Raw genomic sequence first — 16,703 nt, forward strand, 5'->3', positions numbered from 1 at the left:
TCTTTCTGCTCATCTGCAGTATAAACTGAACAGTTATGGAGTCCATCCCTTTCACATGGGTCTGGAGAAATCCAAAAACGCTCACGGCGTCCTCCTGCTCAACAGCAATGCCATGGGTGAGTACAAACACACACTAAATGTGTGTGACTCACTCGGACAAAACCTGTGCTGATGCTGTGAGAGCAAACTCAACACATCTGAAACCAGCCTGAGATGGTTTGATGGTTTAAACTGGTCTAGGTTGTTCATGAACAAAAGCAATGAAGATACTTTCAAAATTAATAAATTAAAGCCTTTTATTTCACAACTAATTAGTAGTTAGGAAATAAAATGATTTAAAAAAATTAATATAGGGAGATGGTTCACATTCTTTTCAGCATTTTATTAGACTGAATGTGGATGTGTGCGTATACCTGTGATTTTAAGAAATATTTAATAAGTTACATTTGACTTATTACAAATAAAAAAAAAATGAAAGATTTCATTAAAAAAATGTATTCACAAATTAAGCACTTACATTAAACATTGCCATTTTGTGGTAAATATAGTAATATATTATAAAAATTGTGACATAGTAACAATTTAATCGTTAGTATTTCAACTTATGTTCATTTAAATGTAAACGTCAATATATTAATATTTTACTGCAAATATACCGTTACAAAATTATTATTGATAATAATGGAAATTACAAAAATATTAAAACTAAAACACATGACGGGACAAAAAGTGTTACAAATTTTACTTTTCTTATCTTGTCTTAGTTTAATTTTCATGGACTTTTAGTTTGCTCGGCATTCTTTCCTGTTTCCTTTGTTCATTTTCCTGCCACTTGTTTGTTACTAATTAATTTGATCACACCTGTTAGTATTCTGTTCATTATCTGTGTAGATTTAGGGACTGTTCACACGACACCGTTTTTAACTAAAAACGTAAAACTTTTTATCCGTTTTGGCAGTTCGTTTACACAACAACTCCGTTGTGGTTTCCTGAAAACGAGAAGTTCTTAAAACCGGTTTTAAAGTGCAAGTTTTTGAAACCGGCATTCATGTAAACAACAAAAAGGTGAATCTCTGAATACAATGATGTCATGCAAATGCATATTACGTGTTCAGTCTATAATGTTTCATCGCCATCTATTGGCCTGGCAGCAGAATTTTAGTCGTTTTTGCGGATCTTTTAAAGTTTTTCTGAGTTCTCAGTTCACTGTCAGATATTGTTAGCGCTTATGCTTAGACGCATTGTCTCGTGGACTTGGATTATCTGAGTTCATTTTCGTATTCAATTTTTCTTCTAGTATCGTGACTTTTAGTATTATGACAGAGTCACATGGATGATGTCATCCGTTTGTCTTTTTTTTGCTTGTTTTGCTCTTAGATGTGACCTTCGTGCCGACTCCAGCTCTGACCTACCGCACCATCGGAGGAATCCTGGACTTCTACATGGTGATGGGACCCACTCCAGAAGCTGTGGTTCAACAGTACACTGAGGTGTGTGTGTGTGTGTGTGTGTGTGTGTGTGTGTGTGTGTGTGTGTGTGTGTGTGTGTGTGTGTGTGTGTGTGTGTGTGTGTGTGTGTGTGTGTGTGTGTGTGTGTGTGTGTGTGTGTGTGTGTGTGCAGTGCTGGGGGGCCTTCAGGAATGTGGTTGGGAAAATGTATGCGCATAAAATGTAAAATATTTATCTCTCGGTTTTGTTTGACAGATGATCGGCCGCCCGGTTCTTCCAGCCTATTGGTCGCTTGGATTCCAGCTTTGTCGCTATGGCTACGGCAATGATGCGGAGATCGCAGATCTTTACAATGACATGAAAGCTGCAAAGATTCCTTACGTAAGCACCTCATCTTTTACACTTCTGATGTCTTTGGTATTTGATTTAATGATCACAATGTTTGACCTTTAATCCCTCATAGGATGTTCAATATGCAGACATTGACTACATGGAGAGGCAGATGGACTTTACGCTGGACAAACAGAACTTCAAGGGACTGCCTGCTCTGGTGGACCGCATGAGGGCTGAGGGGATGCGCTTCATCTTCATTTTGGTACCAACAATTCTTAATTGCTGGAAATAAACTGTTCTTTCCATAAAATGATGAAAGATGTTGTAATGAGAACAGAGCTTATAAATATAGATGGATATAGTCTGACATCAGTATAGCCAGAAACATGCAGTGAAATGTATTCTGTAGCAAAACTACATGCTTTATTTGTTTGTGTGCTTCAGGACCCGGCTATAGCTGCCAATGAGACTAAAGGCTCCTACCCTGCGTTTGATACCGGGATTGAAAAAGACGTTTTCATCAAATGGCCTCCTAAGCTCAGCGATGACATTGTGTGGGGAAAGGTACGGCAAACGCAAAGAGAATGAGCAGCATTTATTGATGTATACTGAGTCAATACCTCATAGTTTTGTTGACAGTGTGTTTTTCTCTGCTCTGCGTCACAAGTTTGGGGTCCTTCATGTTCTGCGGTACCTTGAACTCCGTGGCTTTTGAAACATTGGTTTGCTTGTGTTGCAATTTAAGTATAATATGATTGTCTATGCAACACGATATGGAAATTTGCCATTGCTCAGTGAGGGATCGACAGTCTACATAAAAGTTTCTAAATTATTATTATTATTATTACTTTGACATTTTTATACCAATTTCCATAATTTTCTCAAACAGCATGAATTTTTTGTAGTAAAACAAATCAAATAATAGCACAAAACAGCACTGACTTCATCAAATCCATTGCTAATACTGATGTTTGTGCTGTTGTTTTCCCATGTTTTGTTATGCTGCATTCTCCAGGTCCTAAAATGCAATTTTCCCAACTCCTACTTGGGAATAACCACTGAAAGGGAAATTAATCAACCCATACTTTGAGTGATGAATGAAGCAGAATTCTGTAGATTATTTTCAAATGTGGTGGAAGAATTCAGATTCAGAGTTTCGGGTTAAATGAGGTTAAAGTGGGAATCTTCCTCTGGAACGCAACTTTAGTTGAAGAGATTTTTATTATTATTTTGGAGCATTTTGATTAGAGAACCTGTTGATCTGATGTTTTCCGTCATATACAGTGGTGACGTGGACATGTACTGAAAGCAGGAATGATCCTGAACTCCTGATTTTAGCGGTTGTTTCGCCCTCATAGGTGTGGCCTGATTATCCTGATGTTGATGTGGACAATTCTTTGGACTGGGATACTCAAGTAAAGGTATCTGCCTATTTCTCTCTTGGTCCATTTTTATTATTTTCTTATATATATTGCTTTCTTTCTATTTCTCTCACTCTTTAATCAGAGAACCGGACATATTTTCTCTTGTTCCCCCATATTCAAGTCTATTCATACTGAAATCATCAGTACAATGGGCAGTCAAGAGAGATGATTGTGATATAGTAGATACTATCAACCAGTCAGCATGTAGAAGACACACCATCAGCCAATGAACACATTCTAGTACTATGCTGTTGTACAAACTCAACCAATCAGAACAGACAAGAAGCACATTACTGTTTAATCAAATGAGCAAACATCCAATCCGCATGTAGAAATGGTTAAAGCATCTTGTCCAACCTAATGTTTCTTTCATTTAAACTGTCAGCTGTTCCGAGCATTCGTGGCGTTCCCTGATTTCTTCAAGCAAAGTACAGCAGAGTGGTGGGGAGAGCAGATTAAGGACTATTACAACAACGTCATGAAGTTTGATGGACTTTGGATCGTGAGTGCTTTGTTTTTGTCATTTTTCATGTTGGAATGAAAAGTAAAGCAATTTCATGAATTAAAATTGTACAAGATGTTCTTTGAGGACATCTGTGCTATTACAGGCCATTGTTGCTCTTAAAATTCATGATGATTCAATGATTCACGAATACATCTTACTTGTCAGAGTCATGGTGGGCTGTGCAAGAACAAGTGACGGGTTAGCATAGCCATGCCCTATCTCCACACTCATTTGCATGTCACCGTTTTCCCCTTTGGATTGATTGAATGATAACTCTGTCATTGTGTTTTTTTTTTCTAAAGGACATGAATGAGCCGGCCAGTTTTGTGCATGGCACCGTCGGAGAGAAGTGTTTAGGGGATCAAACTTTGGAAAATCCTCCATACATGCCCCGTAAGTTTTCATGAACGCATCCTGGCATGAATACTTGGCTCCAGGGATTTTACCACGCCATAGTCATCATTTACTAGGCCTGCCCCTGACTGAAGATTTTTCTAGTCGACCGTAGTCGTTCATATAAACCATTAGTTGACTAGGCGCATGCTTATACTAATTTAATTACTTTAACATTCATTTTTTCATATTTTCGGTGCTCTAGCGCATGCATAAAGCTTGAAGCAAAGCAGTGGCAAAAATAATGACTGTGAATGTGTCAGAGAAAATAGCAAGAATATTTTTTTGATTATTTGTTAATGAACCATTTTTTTTCTGAGTCAGTGTCGGGTGCAAAGATGAAGTTGACAATGCTGACACGTCATCTCTTCAGTACATCTCATTTATTTACAGAGGAAACTGAGACGGCAGAAAGCGCATCCTCTTTGTTTTCTTTATTTTACAACGGCACAATGTTTTTTTGTTATTGTGAGTTTGTTCAAATAGTAATTTGTTTTAAGTTGTGTAATGTATTCCTCTTATCTGTATGACCAAAAATGAGGGAGTATAGTAATCGCGCCGGCGTCTCTATGCAAGCGAGCGATACTTCAGCTTCCACACTCCACACAAACACTTGGATATGCGCCCAATAATGGTTAACTTTAGAGCAAGTGGCCAAGTAAAGTTGCTTCTTAAATGTTTCAAATGATAAGCCATATTTGAGGTCGATGGATGATAGACGAACATTTGGAGTTTCTGACCGACATACTGTAATTACCACAAGAACCGCTGTTAATGATCTCTGTGTGAATTAAACCCTTTCTGTAGAGTTTTTTCTGTGACTAACCAACTCATAACATTTTGGTCGACTAATGTTTATACTAGTGTTTAGCACTTTCTGTCCAAAATGAATCTGTATGTGTGTGATCTTTTCCCAGCACTGGACTCCATGCATAGAGGTCTGAACCACAAGACTATGTGCATGAACAGCGAGCAGATCCTCGCTGATGGCACACGCGTCAAGCATTATGATGTCCACAACTTGTACGGATGGTCTCACACCAAACCCACTTATGAGTGAGTTTTGTGTTCCTCCATATTCACTACTACATTTATTTCTTGGTTGTTCTGAAACGAGTTTTGATTGTTTTGTGTGTTTATCACCATCATCATCATCATCATCATTTTCAAAGCTTTACCAAAACACAAACAGTAACTGACACAAACAATAACAGACAAATACAAATGAAACAAAAAATCACACAATATCACATGTTTACATATAGGCTAAAACCATAGACAGTATAAGAAGTGGACAGAGCCATCTCATTTGAACTCAGTTGAGACAGTTGAAGCCCATTTTTAGCGATTTTTGAGCACTTCCGTTCCTGACGCGCAGACTCAAACCGACTCAAACTAAGCTTGATGACTTGAGCAACCTGTCTGACAGACGTAAATCTTCTAATTGCTGTGCGTGAAAATTGCCAACGTTAATCACTTCAAATGTATTCACTTGCCACATACCGAATTATATCCAATTCCCCAAAAACGTTGTTGAAATATTTTGTCCCGTTGCTTTTATGGACTCATTATCTATGGGCTTCTCCCTTGACGGGACGTCCCCCCGATTGCCTGCGAGCTTCTCCTCTTGTCTATACGGTAATGTCTCTATTGTGCGACATAAAGTCGCGTGGTTATGACGCAATCGTTAGCCTGTTTTTAACAAAAACGGCTTCTACTGGGCCATAACATAAGATACAAAGTAATGGAGCCTTTTATACATTGTCGTGTTTATTTAGAAATAAATAATGGACAAATTAAGTCTTTGGACGCCTCAGATGTAAAGTTATTCACTGTCAAAGTGACGCCAAAATGAATGGGAGTCAATGGAATGCTAACAGCAGGTGAAGTTCTGCTACAATGGCGGCTCCCGCTGGCTTCAGCTTCAGGCTGATAGATTACACCCTTGGCTAAAACACCAATGGTTCCACATACTGGAGGAGAGCCTGACTGAACTTTGGGCCGGGTTCATCGGTGTTGAAATTATGCTATGTGTATTTCACAGTGCTTTGCTTAGTACCACTGGAAAGAGAGGAGTGGTTATTACCCGTTCAACATACCCGTCTAGTGGGCGCTGGGCAGGACATTGGCTGGGAGACAACTACTCCAGCTGGGACCAGCTTCTCAAGTCCATCATAGGTATGATGATGATGATGCTTATTATTAGATGCTTCTTGGTCTCTACTGTACAATTCAGTGTATAAACTTAATATCTGTATGCATGAAAACCAAAACCTCCCTCCCTTTGTTTCTATCTTTCAGGCATGATGGAGTTCAGCATATTTGGCATCCCCTATGTAATTGCCTCTCTCGTCCTATTGATCTAATAATTGGTGCTTTATTTCCTATCAGATAATGTTTTTAGTTCAGTTGGGTGCGTTACACTAGCATGCAGCCATTACACTGACTCTAGAGTTTATTTATGAATGCTATGTTTTTACAGAGAACTATATTTGTGTTTCTCTCTATCACTCTGGTTCCAGACCGGCGCTGATATCTGTGGCTTCTTTAATCCTGCCGAATACGAGATGTGTCTGCGCTGGATGCAGCTCGGAGCTTTCTACCCGTTCTCCAGAAACCACAACACCATAAACATGCCAGTAAGAACACACACTCACAGCACCTGTTTATGGACAGATTGAGGATTTCTGGACCAAAAACTTGATTATCTTATTCTAAGCCTATAGGCATGACGTTAGTATAAATGCATTGTGTACATGTTTTTCAGCACATTGTAATATTTTTTGGATCTAAAAATGTTTTGTTTAAATCCTTCATCACTCTGCTAATGAAGCTCGCGTGAGAATCCATTCATGTTTTCTCCAGAAGTGCTGAATTATGATAATCTGATCTTTGACAGAGGCAGGATCCCGTGGCCTGGGGAGAGGAGTTCGCTGCTGTGTCTCGTGATGTGCTGAATATTCGCTACACCCTCCTGCCATATCTGAACACACTGATGTATGAAGCTCACGCTCATGGAAACACTGTGGTCAGACCCCTTCTGCACGAGTGAGTGTTTCTCAAGAGTTCACTCACACACACATGAAAATCACCCAACACCATAAGCCAGATGTTCAGCAGAACGCTCATGCTACAGCTCTTTTCTTCCATGCATTAGAAGTAAATGACAGGAAATGATGACAAAACTTCCACTGTCCCTTTAAGATCTTGTGCTCCTCTCTTTCCCTCCAAATATACACTATTGCCAAAAGTATTGGGACACCCGTCCAAATCGCTGAATTCAGCTGTTCCTATCACTTTCATGGCCACAGTTGTATAAATCAGGCATGCAGACGCTTCTACAAACATTTGTGAAAGAATGTGTCGCTCTCAGGAGCTCAGTGAATTCAAGCGTGGGACTGTGATCAGTTTCCACCTCTGCAATAAGTCCATTCGTGACATTTCCATTTCCAACTCAATATTCCACGGTCAACTGTTAGTGGTATTATAACAAAGTGGAAGCAATTGGGAACAACAGAAACTCAGCAATGAAGTGGTAGGCCACGTAAAATCACAGAGCGGAGTCAGTGTATGCTGAGGCTCACAGTGCGCAGAAGATGACAACTTTCTGCAGAGTCAATAGAGACCTCCAAACTTTGTGTGGCCTTTAGATTAGCTATAGAGTCACTGGACTCGATGGATGAGTCTGGGTTTGGCGATTACCAGGAGAATGGGACTTGCCTGACTACATTGTGCCAAGTGTAAAGTTCGGTCGAGGGGGGATTATGGTGTGGGGTTGTTTTTAAGGAGTTGGGCTTGACCCCTTTAGTTCCAGTGAAAGGAACTCTTAATGCTTCAACCTACCAAGACATTTCTGACAATTTCATGCACCCAACTTTGTGGGAACAGTTTGTGGATGTTCCTGTTCCAGCATGACTGTGCTCCAGTGCACAAAGCAGGTCCATACAGACATGGATGAGAGAGTTTGGTGTGGAGGAACTTGACTGGCCTCCACAGAGTCCTGACCTCAACCCGATAGAACAGCTTTGGCATGAATTAGTGCGAAGACTGCGAGCCAAGCCTTCTCGTCCAACATCAGTGCCTTACCTTACTAATGCACAAAATTCCCATAAACACATTCCTAAACTTTAAGGAAAGTGTTCCCAGTAGAGTTGAAACTGTTATAGCTGGAAAGGGTCGGCCAACTCCATATTAACCCCTACGGATTTAGAATGGGATTTCATTAAAGTTCATGTTCATGTAAAGGCAGACGTCCCAAAACTTTTGCCAACATTGTGTATCTTCATCACACTATCTTCAGTCCACCCTCTTGATTCAATTACATCTCCCCCAAAGCATCATGGGAATGAATAATCAGAACTTGGGCCAGATTCTCTGTCTGTGTATTGCTCTTAAACTTAAGTTAAGATTAACCTTAAGTTAATGATCATATTCATATGCAACAAAATAATTTTCTTAAAAAGTGTTGTTTTAAACTCATTTAAATTTAAAATTTCCTTAAAGCAAGATAAATGTACTCTGTTCAGCAACTCATGCTTTCATTTCATGCTCTAAACTCGCTTTTTGTGGTTTCCTCTCATGAGCTGCATCACGTCCAGTGTTGATGAGATCATGTCCAGTGTTGATGAGATCATGTCCAGTGTTGATGAGATCATGTTCTGGATTGCAGGTTTGTCACAGATGAAAACACATGGAAGATCGACAGGCAGTTCCTCTGGGGTCCCGCTCTTCTGATCACACCTGCACTGGACCCGGTACTGAACGCACACACACAAACACAACTCCACTGTATTTCACACACACAAACACAACTCCACTTATTTCACACACAAACACAACTCAACTGTGTTCATACTACAAGCCAGTCTCCAGCAGTCATGTTTATTAAGTTTTGAGTTTGCTCACATAAACTTAAATGATGCCCTTGTGTGACACATGTTTGTGTTGTTGTTTATTGATTCCTCATTGGTTGTGTTTTGTGAAGGGTGTTACTGTGGTCAGGGGCTACTTGCCAAACGCCCGCTGGTACGATTACCACACGGTAAGCATTTCATCAGCAAGCATGCATGATTTTAGTAGCATGTCAATGAAAGAAGCCGTCATAGTGCACTCTCTGATCTGCTGGTGTGTGACTGATCCACCAGGGGGAAGCTGTTGGAGTGCGAGGACAGTTTGTGGATATGGAAACACCATTATGGAAAATTAACCTGCATGTGAGAGGAGGACACATCCTGCCCTGGCAGAAAGCAGAGAGCAACACACACTACAGGTCAAGAAGCTGACCGACATCTTTATTAAGACTTCTGACATTTCTCTAGAGTTGCATAGGTTTTTTTTTTTTTTTCTCCACTTTTAAAAGAGTTCTGGCAAGACAAACAGTACATTTTCTTTTATATATCCATATTCCACTCTCTCTGCGTGTCTTTAAGAGTTCATATTGTTGTTTATCAAAATGAACAAGTTTCTGATCACTGAATAAGTTTTAAAGAACCCATATTATGCTTTTTCAGATATTCCCTTTCATACAGTGTGTAATAGAGCTGTTTGTGAATGTAAAATGTCTGCAAAGTTTAAAGATCAAAGTGCAGATACAAGTTTTTGTCTCCTAAAAGAAAGAAGCGATTCTGAACTGCATGAAACGAGTCGTCAGTATTTCCAGTCTCACTTCCAACTCATTTGCATAATGCCCATCTGTGATCTTCATTGGCTGAACAGCGTCTCTTTGCCCCACCCTTAAACACTGTCGTTTATCTGAGACTGGGAGAGTTTGGTTCGTGTTGTTCATGTCGAGAAGACGCTGTTTTCTGCTGACAAAGCAAATCCACTTTGATGAGATTGATACGTAAAACCCAGATTCAGATATGATAATGAGCGTTTGGTTTCTGACCAATCACAGCAGACTGGGTCATCTGACCAATCAGAGCAGAGCAGCTCTCAGAGAGGCGGAGTTTAGAGAGACTGAATCTTTGATCGAAGTGTTTTCAGACACTGAGAGAAAAGAGCTGATGCTGTTTTTGACCTTGCATGTGTGTGAACCTGTTATAGGAGACTCCAAAATAACATTATAGGAACCTTTAAAATATCATAATAGGCACAGTTTAATATGTAAATATAGGTGTTAGTGTGTTTAGTCTTGTGATGTCACAACAACACTAATGTTATTTTCTCTGTTTTGTTTTGGGTTTTTTCTTCTTGTAGTCGTCTGAATCCTCTGGGTCTTCTTGTTGCTCTTGATGATGGAGGTTCAGCACATGGATCCTTGTTCTGGGATGACGGAGAGGGAATTGGTGAGTTATATTTGTGAGTGAGTGACTGTGTCTGTGTGTGTGTGTGTGTTATTGTGAGGAATTGAATGGTTTTGATTTTACTTAATGATAACATATGTTGATTTATTTAGCCCAAATGGCCTCTGGCAACATTTATACATTGCTTTCAAACTGAAATGTCCACTGAGTGGTGCTAAAATGGTTAATATATTTCTGATAAACATGTGTTTGAATCTATTACTTTTTTCTCATAATAAATGAAATTATTGGTAACATAATTTAATGTAAGCATTACAAACAATAAAACTGTGTTCTGAATATGTATCTTTATTTTAGTTTGTACATCACCCTAAAACCTTATTTTACCTTCTTTCTCTTTACAGATACTGTTCAGAACAAGCGTTTCCTCTTGACAACTTTCACTGCGTCTTCGGTACGTTCATATATTTTGAAGAAAACTGTGTGTGCATTTCTTTCGGATTTATTTGGATAGTATTCAATAAATCCAATAGGGAATCCAAGTGTGTAACATATGTGTGTAATAGCTGTCCTGTGTGTTTATATGTGTGTGTAACATGTGTGTTCATATGTATAGGGTGTTCTGACCAGCGTGGTTCCCACAGACGGTCTGGCCGAGGCCGACAGGTTGACTCTGGGTCTGGTGAAGGTGTGGGGTGTAACAGCGCCCGTCACTCGTGTTACACTGAGCGTGACTGGACAGCCTGACGCCGACCTGCCATTCACATATAATGCTGAGGTCAGACATATGCAAACATTCATACTGTCAGAAACACTCATACAAATGACATGTCGCTCAGCAATGAATCCTGTGCAGTGAATCTGCTGATTAAACACATCACAATAATCCACAAGTGATCCACACCTCTCCAGTCAGGGGCGGAGCTAGACTCTCAGTACAGTGGGGGCGGAGCTAGACTCTCAGTACAGTGGGGGCGGAGCTAGACTCTCAGTACAGTGGGGGTGGAGCTAGACTCTCAGTACAGTGGGGGCGGAGCTAGACTCTCAGTACAGTGGGGGCGGAGCTAGACTCTCAGTACTGTGGGGGTGGAGCTAAACTCTCAGTACAGTGGGGGTGGAGCTAGACTCTCAGTACAGTGGGGGTGGAGCTAGACTCTCAGTACAGTGGGGGCGGAGCTAGACTCTCAGTACTGTGGGGGTGGAGCTAAACTCTCAGTACAGTGGGGGTGGAGCTAGACTCTCAGTACTGTGGAGGTGGAGCTAGACTCTCAGTACTGTGGGGGTGGAGCTAGACTCTCAGTACTGTGGGGGTGGAGCTAAACTCTCAGTACAGTGGGGGTGGAGCTAGACTCTCAGTACTGTGGAGGTGGAGCTAGACTCTCAGTACAGTGGGGGTGGAGCTAGACTCTCAGTACTGTGGGGGTGGAGCTAAACTCTCAGTACAGTGGGGGTGGAGCTAGACTCTCAGTACTGTGGGGGTGGAGCTAGACTCTCAGTACTGTGGGGGTGGACTGTACTCCCACTGTACTCCCTGGATAAATATTGACTCAAGAACGAAATAACGAGGTGAAAAAATAAAGGGGGCGTGGGCATGGCTCATTGGCTTGTCAATTCCCATGATGCAAGGCGGTTAATATAGCTGTGTTGAAATTTGCTGATAAGTTTGCTGTTTGTGTCTGCTTAGAATCTAGTGTTTTGTTGCCTGGTAATTGTCATTGTTGTTGTGCTGGTTTACCATTGTAACCATGAGTTAAGTGATTGTTACGTTTCATAACAAGAGCTGGATTATCTCAACATTAGCTAATGCAGTAATTAGCTTTTTTCAGCTAATAATCTACAATATGTTACTTTGCCTGGGCCCGTTCCTTTCCAGTGACGCAAGATCGGCGGCATTTGAGGGGCCCCTAGTTGGCACGGGGCCCTGGGGCGGCCGCACCCACGCTACTCCGCTACTGACTCCAGTCCATTAGCTTCTTGTGAAGAGAAAAGATTAAACAAATCCATCATTAAGACTTTTTAACTTTATACCATTACTTCTGGCTAAAATTCGAGTCCATAATCCACAATAACACTTCCAATGAAAAAGTAATGTAGTCTCAATCAGGAGAAAAATATGCACTAAACAGTCCAAAAGAAATATATATGTGTGGATTTTGATGTGAGAGGACAACAGGTGATGGACCTTTTCACTGGAGGAAGTTATATTATGGATTATGGACTCCCTCTAATGGATTAAGTTAAAATGTCTTGATGGATTTGTTTCATCTTTTCTCTTCACAAGAGTTTAACTGATGGACTTGAGTGGTGTGGATCACCTGTGGATTATTGTGATGTGTTTTATCAGCAGTTTGAGTCTCCAAATCTGTTCCCATGAAGAAACAAACTCATACGTCTTAGATGGCCTGTAAATTTCCAGCACACTTTCATTTTGTGGTGAAATATTCCTTTAAAGCGGATATTTGTAGTATCTGCTGACCATGAGTGTGTAGATTATCTTTTGTTCTGTCTGATAAACTGCATCATGAACTCTGTCTCTTCCTCTCCCTCAGGTTCAGGAGTTGCAGTTTGATGCAACATCACAATCTCACACCATCGAAAAGCCTTTCACAATCACCTGGAACGAGGCTTAGACTCAGACACCACGGAAAGAGCAATCGCATGACTATTTACCTTTATTTACCAATGTAGTAATAAAGCAGGAAGTCTAATGTCAAGAGAGTGTGGTTTGTCTTTGTCTACTTTTTGCTACATTGGAATTTCTGGTTTAGCTCTTCTGATACATAAATGTTTTTTTAGGACTTTTTTTCTACACTGTAAAACAATTGTTGAGCAAACTTAAAAAAAAAAACAAGATGAACCTAAATACTTTATTAATTTATCTAATGAATACCAGGTTATCTTTTGAACTTAAAACTTCTTGTGAAGACAAATAAATAATAAAAACAAGTAGGGATGCACCGATACCACTTTTTCCAGAACGAGTCCGATACCGATACATTCATTTTTGGTACTTGCCGATACCGATACCATATAACCGATACCTGTATTTTCACTGCATTTGTAATATTTAAATATTGGTAGAGAAACCAAAAGAATATAAATCATATTAGTTGGCATAATTTGTTCAAAAAATATTTCCTTCAGTTATTTTCATGCTTAATTAAGCCAGCTAAAATGCATTGTATGAGCTTCTGTTACTTTCACTCTTCATTTTATTGCTCTATCATATTTTATCTTTCATTTAATACAGCACATATTTAGAGCAGTTCCAGCAGGGCTCAGTGCTGAGGATTGGCTCAGTGGTACAAATGTTTAGGCCCCGTTTACACGTACATGGTTATTTTGAAAAACTGAGACATTGAGACTTATGTTTGCATTTTCATTTGTCTATGGTGATCATGGATGCATTAGTAGCAGTCGCAGTTATGTCGCTGCAAACCCTTTTCGTCTGTTTGCATTTGCAAAAGAGAAAGAGGAAGTGATTAGTTGCAGTTGTTGCTATTTTCAGGTTTCTGATTGGCTCACATGGGCTCGAGCTTCTCGTTACACTGCCACCTACAGGTTTGGCATGCTCTTGACAGCATATATACACACGGGTTCGTGTAAACTAACACTTTTCTGAAAAGTGACAGGTGTGCACAATGTTAATTTTGAAAACGGAGAGGGTGAAATGTCCGTTTATGAAAATAGCCGGCCACGTGTAAACATAGCCTTAGACGCCAGTGATTCCGATTTTGATACTACAACAAAAACTACAGTAATCAATCAAATGTGAAAAAACACTGCATATTCATTACTGAATAAGAGTGTCAGTTTGGTGTATTGATTATTATGACAAAACCATCATATAGCCTGTTCATTCACTAATCTCATTCAGAGTTTAATTCTGTATCAAAAGTGTTACATTTCTCATATTTACCAGAGGTGGGTAATCCAGGGGCCAAAGAGTAGAAGTCCTGCCATATGTTTATTCCAACCATGAACTCAGTCAGCTGATTTCACTAATTAGTTCTGTCTCCTGTCTGAATTAGCAAATCCAGGTGATTGGAACAAAATACTGAGAATACCCCTGGATTACCCACCTCTGGCCAAGAGCAAAGAAATAAACCAGAACTAGACCTTATCGTAGCCAAAAAAAAAACTGTATTTTCATTTTGGAAGAGATTCCAATCATATTTCAAGCAATTTAAAACTCTCATCGCTCATCTGAAGAAAATAATCCATTATTATAATATTCTGTAATTTCACTTGCATGCAAAACAAAATAATAAATAGGAGTCAAAAAGAGTGCAAAAAAATAAGTGCACGGTCACTAAAGTGTCTTTTTTAAATAACACGTAACAAATAAAGCATGTAAAAATAATTCAAACACATTAAAAAACATTTTAAACCACCTGAATAAAAAACATTGCTACTTCAATGTACCTTAGTACTCCCAGTTGCATATTTTATTTATAACAACAGCATTTCTATGAACTATAGGCATAATATGAACTATATTTCAAATGGAGAACATAAATAAATGACAGGAGAGTCAATCAACTTTGCATAAATATAAGCATTCGTTTTAAAGGGTAACTAAACCCCTGGTCAGAGCCTGTCTCCACCCACTGGCAATATTTGAAAAATGCTGGAAAAGTGGAGATGGTTCTCACTGCGGAACATGAAATCCACGGGGAGGAGTCGGATCCAGATCCAACTCCTCCCACCTTACATACACCTAAACCTAGCCAACTCCGCCCCCTGATCCCTAAACACACCCCTAATCCCTAAACCCAACCCTAATCCTACCCATCTCCACCCCTTGGATCTTGATCCGACTCCTCCCCGTGGATCTCATGTACTGCATTGAGGTCCTACTGGAGAGAAGTGGGTAGAGCCCAGCGGAGAGAGAGGGGATGAACCGAGGGCGGGGCTGAGCAGAAAAATTGAGGCACGGATGTAGCTAATACAAATAAATAAAACATCTCCAGTTAATTACCAGAACAGTAATTTAGTTCGCTATTAAATATGAGATCCAGCGCTAAAATGTGTTGTTTTTTAAATCAAGCTGAGCGCTCGTTGCCGCGGCGATCAGTGTCATGGATACAGTGTATTCTTGCGCTCGCAGTCTTCACTCGGACGCGCGCTTCAATCTATCAACGTTGCGGAGACTGAAATCACAAAATAAAATGCACACAATGTGTCCCTGCTTGATATAGACTGTAATCAGTGATGAACATATTCAGTTATGATGAGAGAAAAAAACCTATACGAGTGCGGATTAGAACCCATAACCTCTGACACGCTTGGCAAAAGATTGACCACTAAACCATTTAAGAACTCAAACGAAATTTGCGGATCAATGCATCCATTTACGGGTTGAGTAGAGAGGTTTGCACCCAGCACTTCTGAAAATGCACTTCCGAATGCGTCTCTGTACATTTCAAACCAAACTGACGCCGTGCAATACTAGACTAACAACTATGCTAATTAACTAACTAGGCTACATGAAATAATCTAAATGACTATATAAATGCTATGCTAAGTAGATGCTATTATACTCTATCCTGATCGTTTTCAATACTGGCAATTCCAACTCCTGACTCTATAGAGTGATTTTGATGAAACAAGATGGTTTTTATACTCCCAAGGGCGTGGTAGCTCGTACCAAGGGCGTGGTGAGCTGGAACCTGCTTCAGCACCTCCCACCACTTATGTCACATACCACCGCAAACATCCAATAGGAAAATTCAACTGCAGTAGCCACTGTTCAACCTGAAGAGGGCAGCACTCAGACGTTTTTTACACCATATATTGTAGAATTAAAACACTTTATACCCAAATGTCAAAAAAGTTACTCGAATCAATGAACAGCACTAATAAAGCCCCATTCTTACAGATCATTAACTAAAAAAAAGTTGGTTTAGAGTTTAGTTACCCTTTAAACAACAGTTTTAAAAGGTTTATGTGTTGTTTAATAGGCTAAAGAGTGAAGAGAATGGAATACGCTGGAATATGAACTGCAAAATGCATACATTCGCTGGAATATGCATACATTGTCAGAAAAATAAACAGAACAATCTTCTGTAACACATTATCGCAACTATCAAGTTGATCTCATCTGGCATGTTTTTAGAATTATTAATGTTTTTGTCTGTCTAGATTGTAAAGAACCAGCTGACAGAGCGCTGTTTTTTTTTCGAAAAACACTAATCACTGTTATGGTAACTTCAAACGAAACAGAGTTAAACCTCTGTTAATTCTCAATAAAACTTCTGTAGAAGTCTGACAGAAATAAAGTCAATCCGGTTAGTAATAAGTGAAGCTGCAATGCTGTTTGTGGAGTTGTTTATTCCTCCTCTGCTGAGATCTT

At 39.8% G+C, this 16,703-nt stretch overlaps 1 protein-coding gene across 1 annotated transcript in view; it reads left to right on the plus strand.

Moving 5' to 3' along the window:
* LOC143746051 (sucrase-isomaltase, intestinal-like) overlaps window positions 1-13,062 on the plus strand; it is a gene marked incomplete at its 5' end in the record, with an annotated part of 35,949 nt that extends 22,887 nt beyond the window's left edge. Inside the window, 20 exon segments of the mRNA XM_077237771.1 lie at window positions 20-116; window positions 1,378-1,490; window positions 1,704-1,829; window positions 1,912-2,043; window positions 2,226-2,345; window positions 3,140-3,202; window positions 3,591-3,707; window positions 4,013-4,103; window positions 5,021-5,159; window positions 6,148-6,281; window positions 6,405-6,439; window positions 6,626-6,742; window positions 7,003-7,151; window positions 8,773-8,857; window positions 9,088-9,144; window positions 9,248-9,372; window positions 10,302-10,390; window positions 10,753-10,802; window positions 10,965-11,126; window positions 12,898-13,062. Of these exon segments, the coding sequence (XP_077093886.1) occupies window positions 20-116; window positions 1,378-1,490; window positions 1,704-1,829; window positions 1,912-2,043; window positions 2,226-2,345; window positions 3,140-3,202; window positions 3,591-3,707; window positions 4,013-4,103; window positions 5,021-5,159; window positions 6,148-6,281; window positions 6,405-6,439; window positions 6,626-6,742; window positions 7,003-7,151; window positions 8,773-8,857; window positions 9,088-9,144; window positions 9,248-9,372; window positions 10,302-10,390; window positions 10,753-10,802; window positions 10,965-11,126; window positions 12,898-12,978 (2,082 nt within the window).
* Between the last annotated feature and the right edge of the window lie 3,641 nt (window positions 13,063-16,703).

This window comes from Siphateles boraxobius, unplaced genomic scaffold, assembly GCF_051911475.1.
Source record: "Siphateles boraxobius isolate OS27281-9 unplaced genomic scaffold, OSU_SipBor_1 21, whole genome shotgun sequence".
In the NCBI taxonomy this organism is placed as follows: domain Eukaryota; kingdom Metazoa; phylum Chordata; class Actinopteri; order Cypriniformes; family Leuciscidae; genus Siphateles; species Siphateles boraxobius.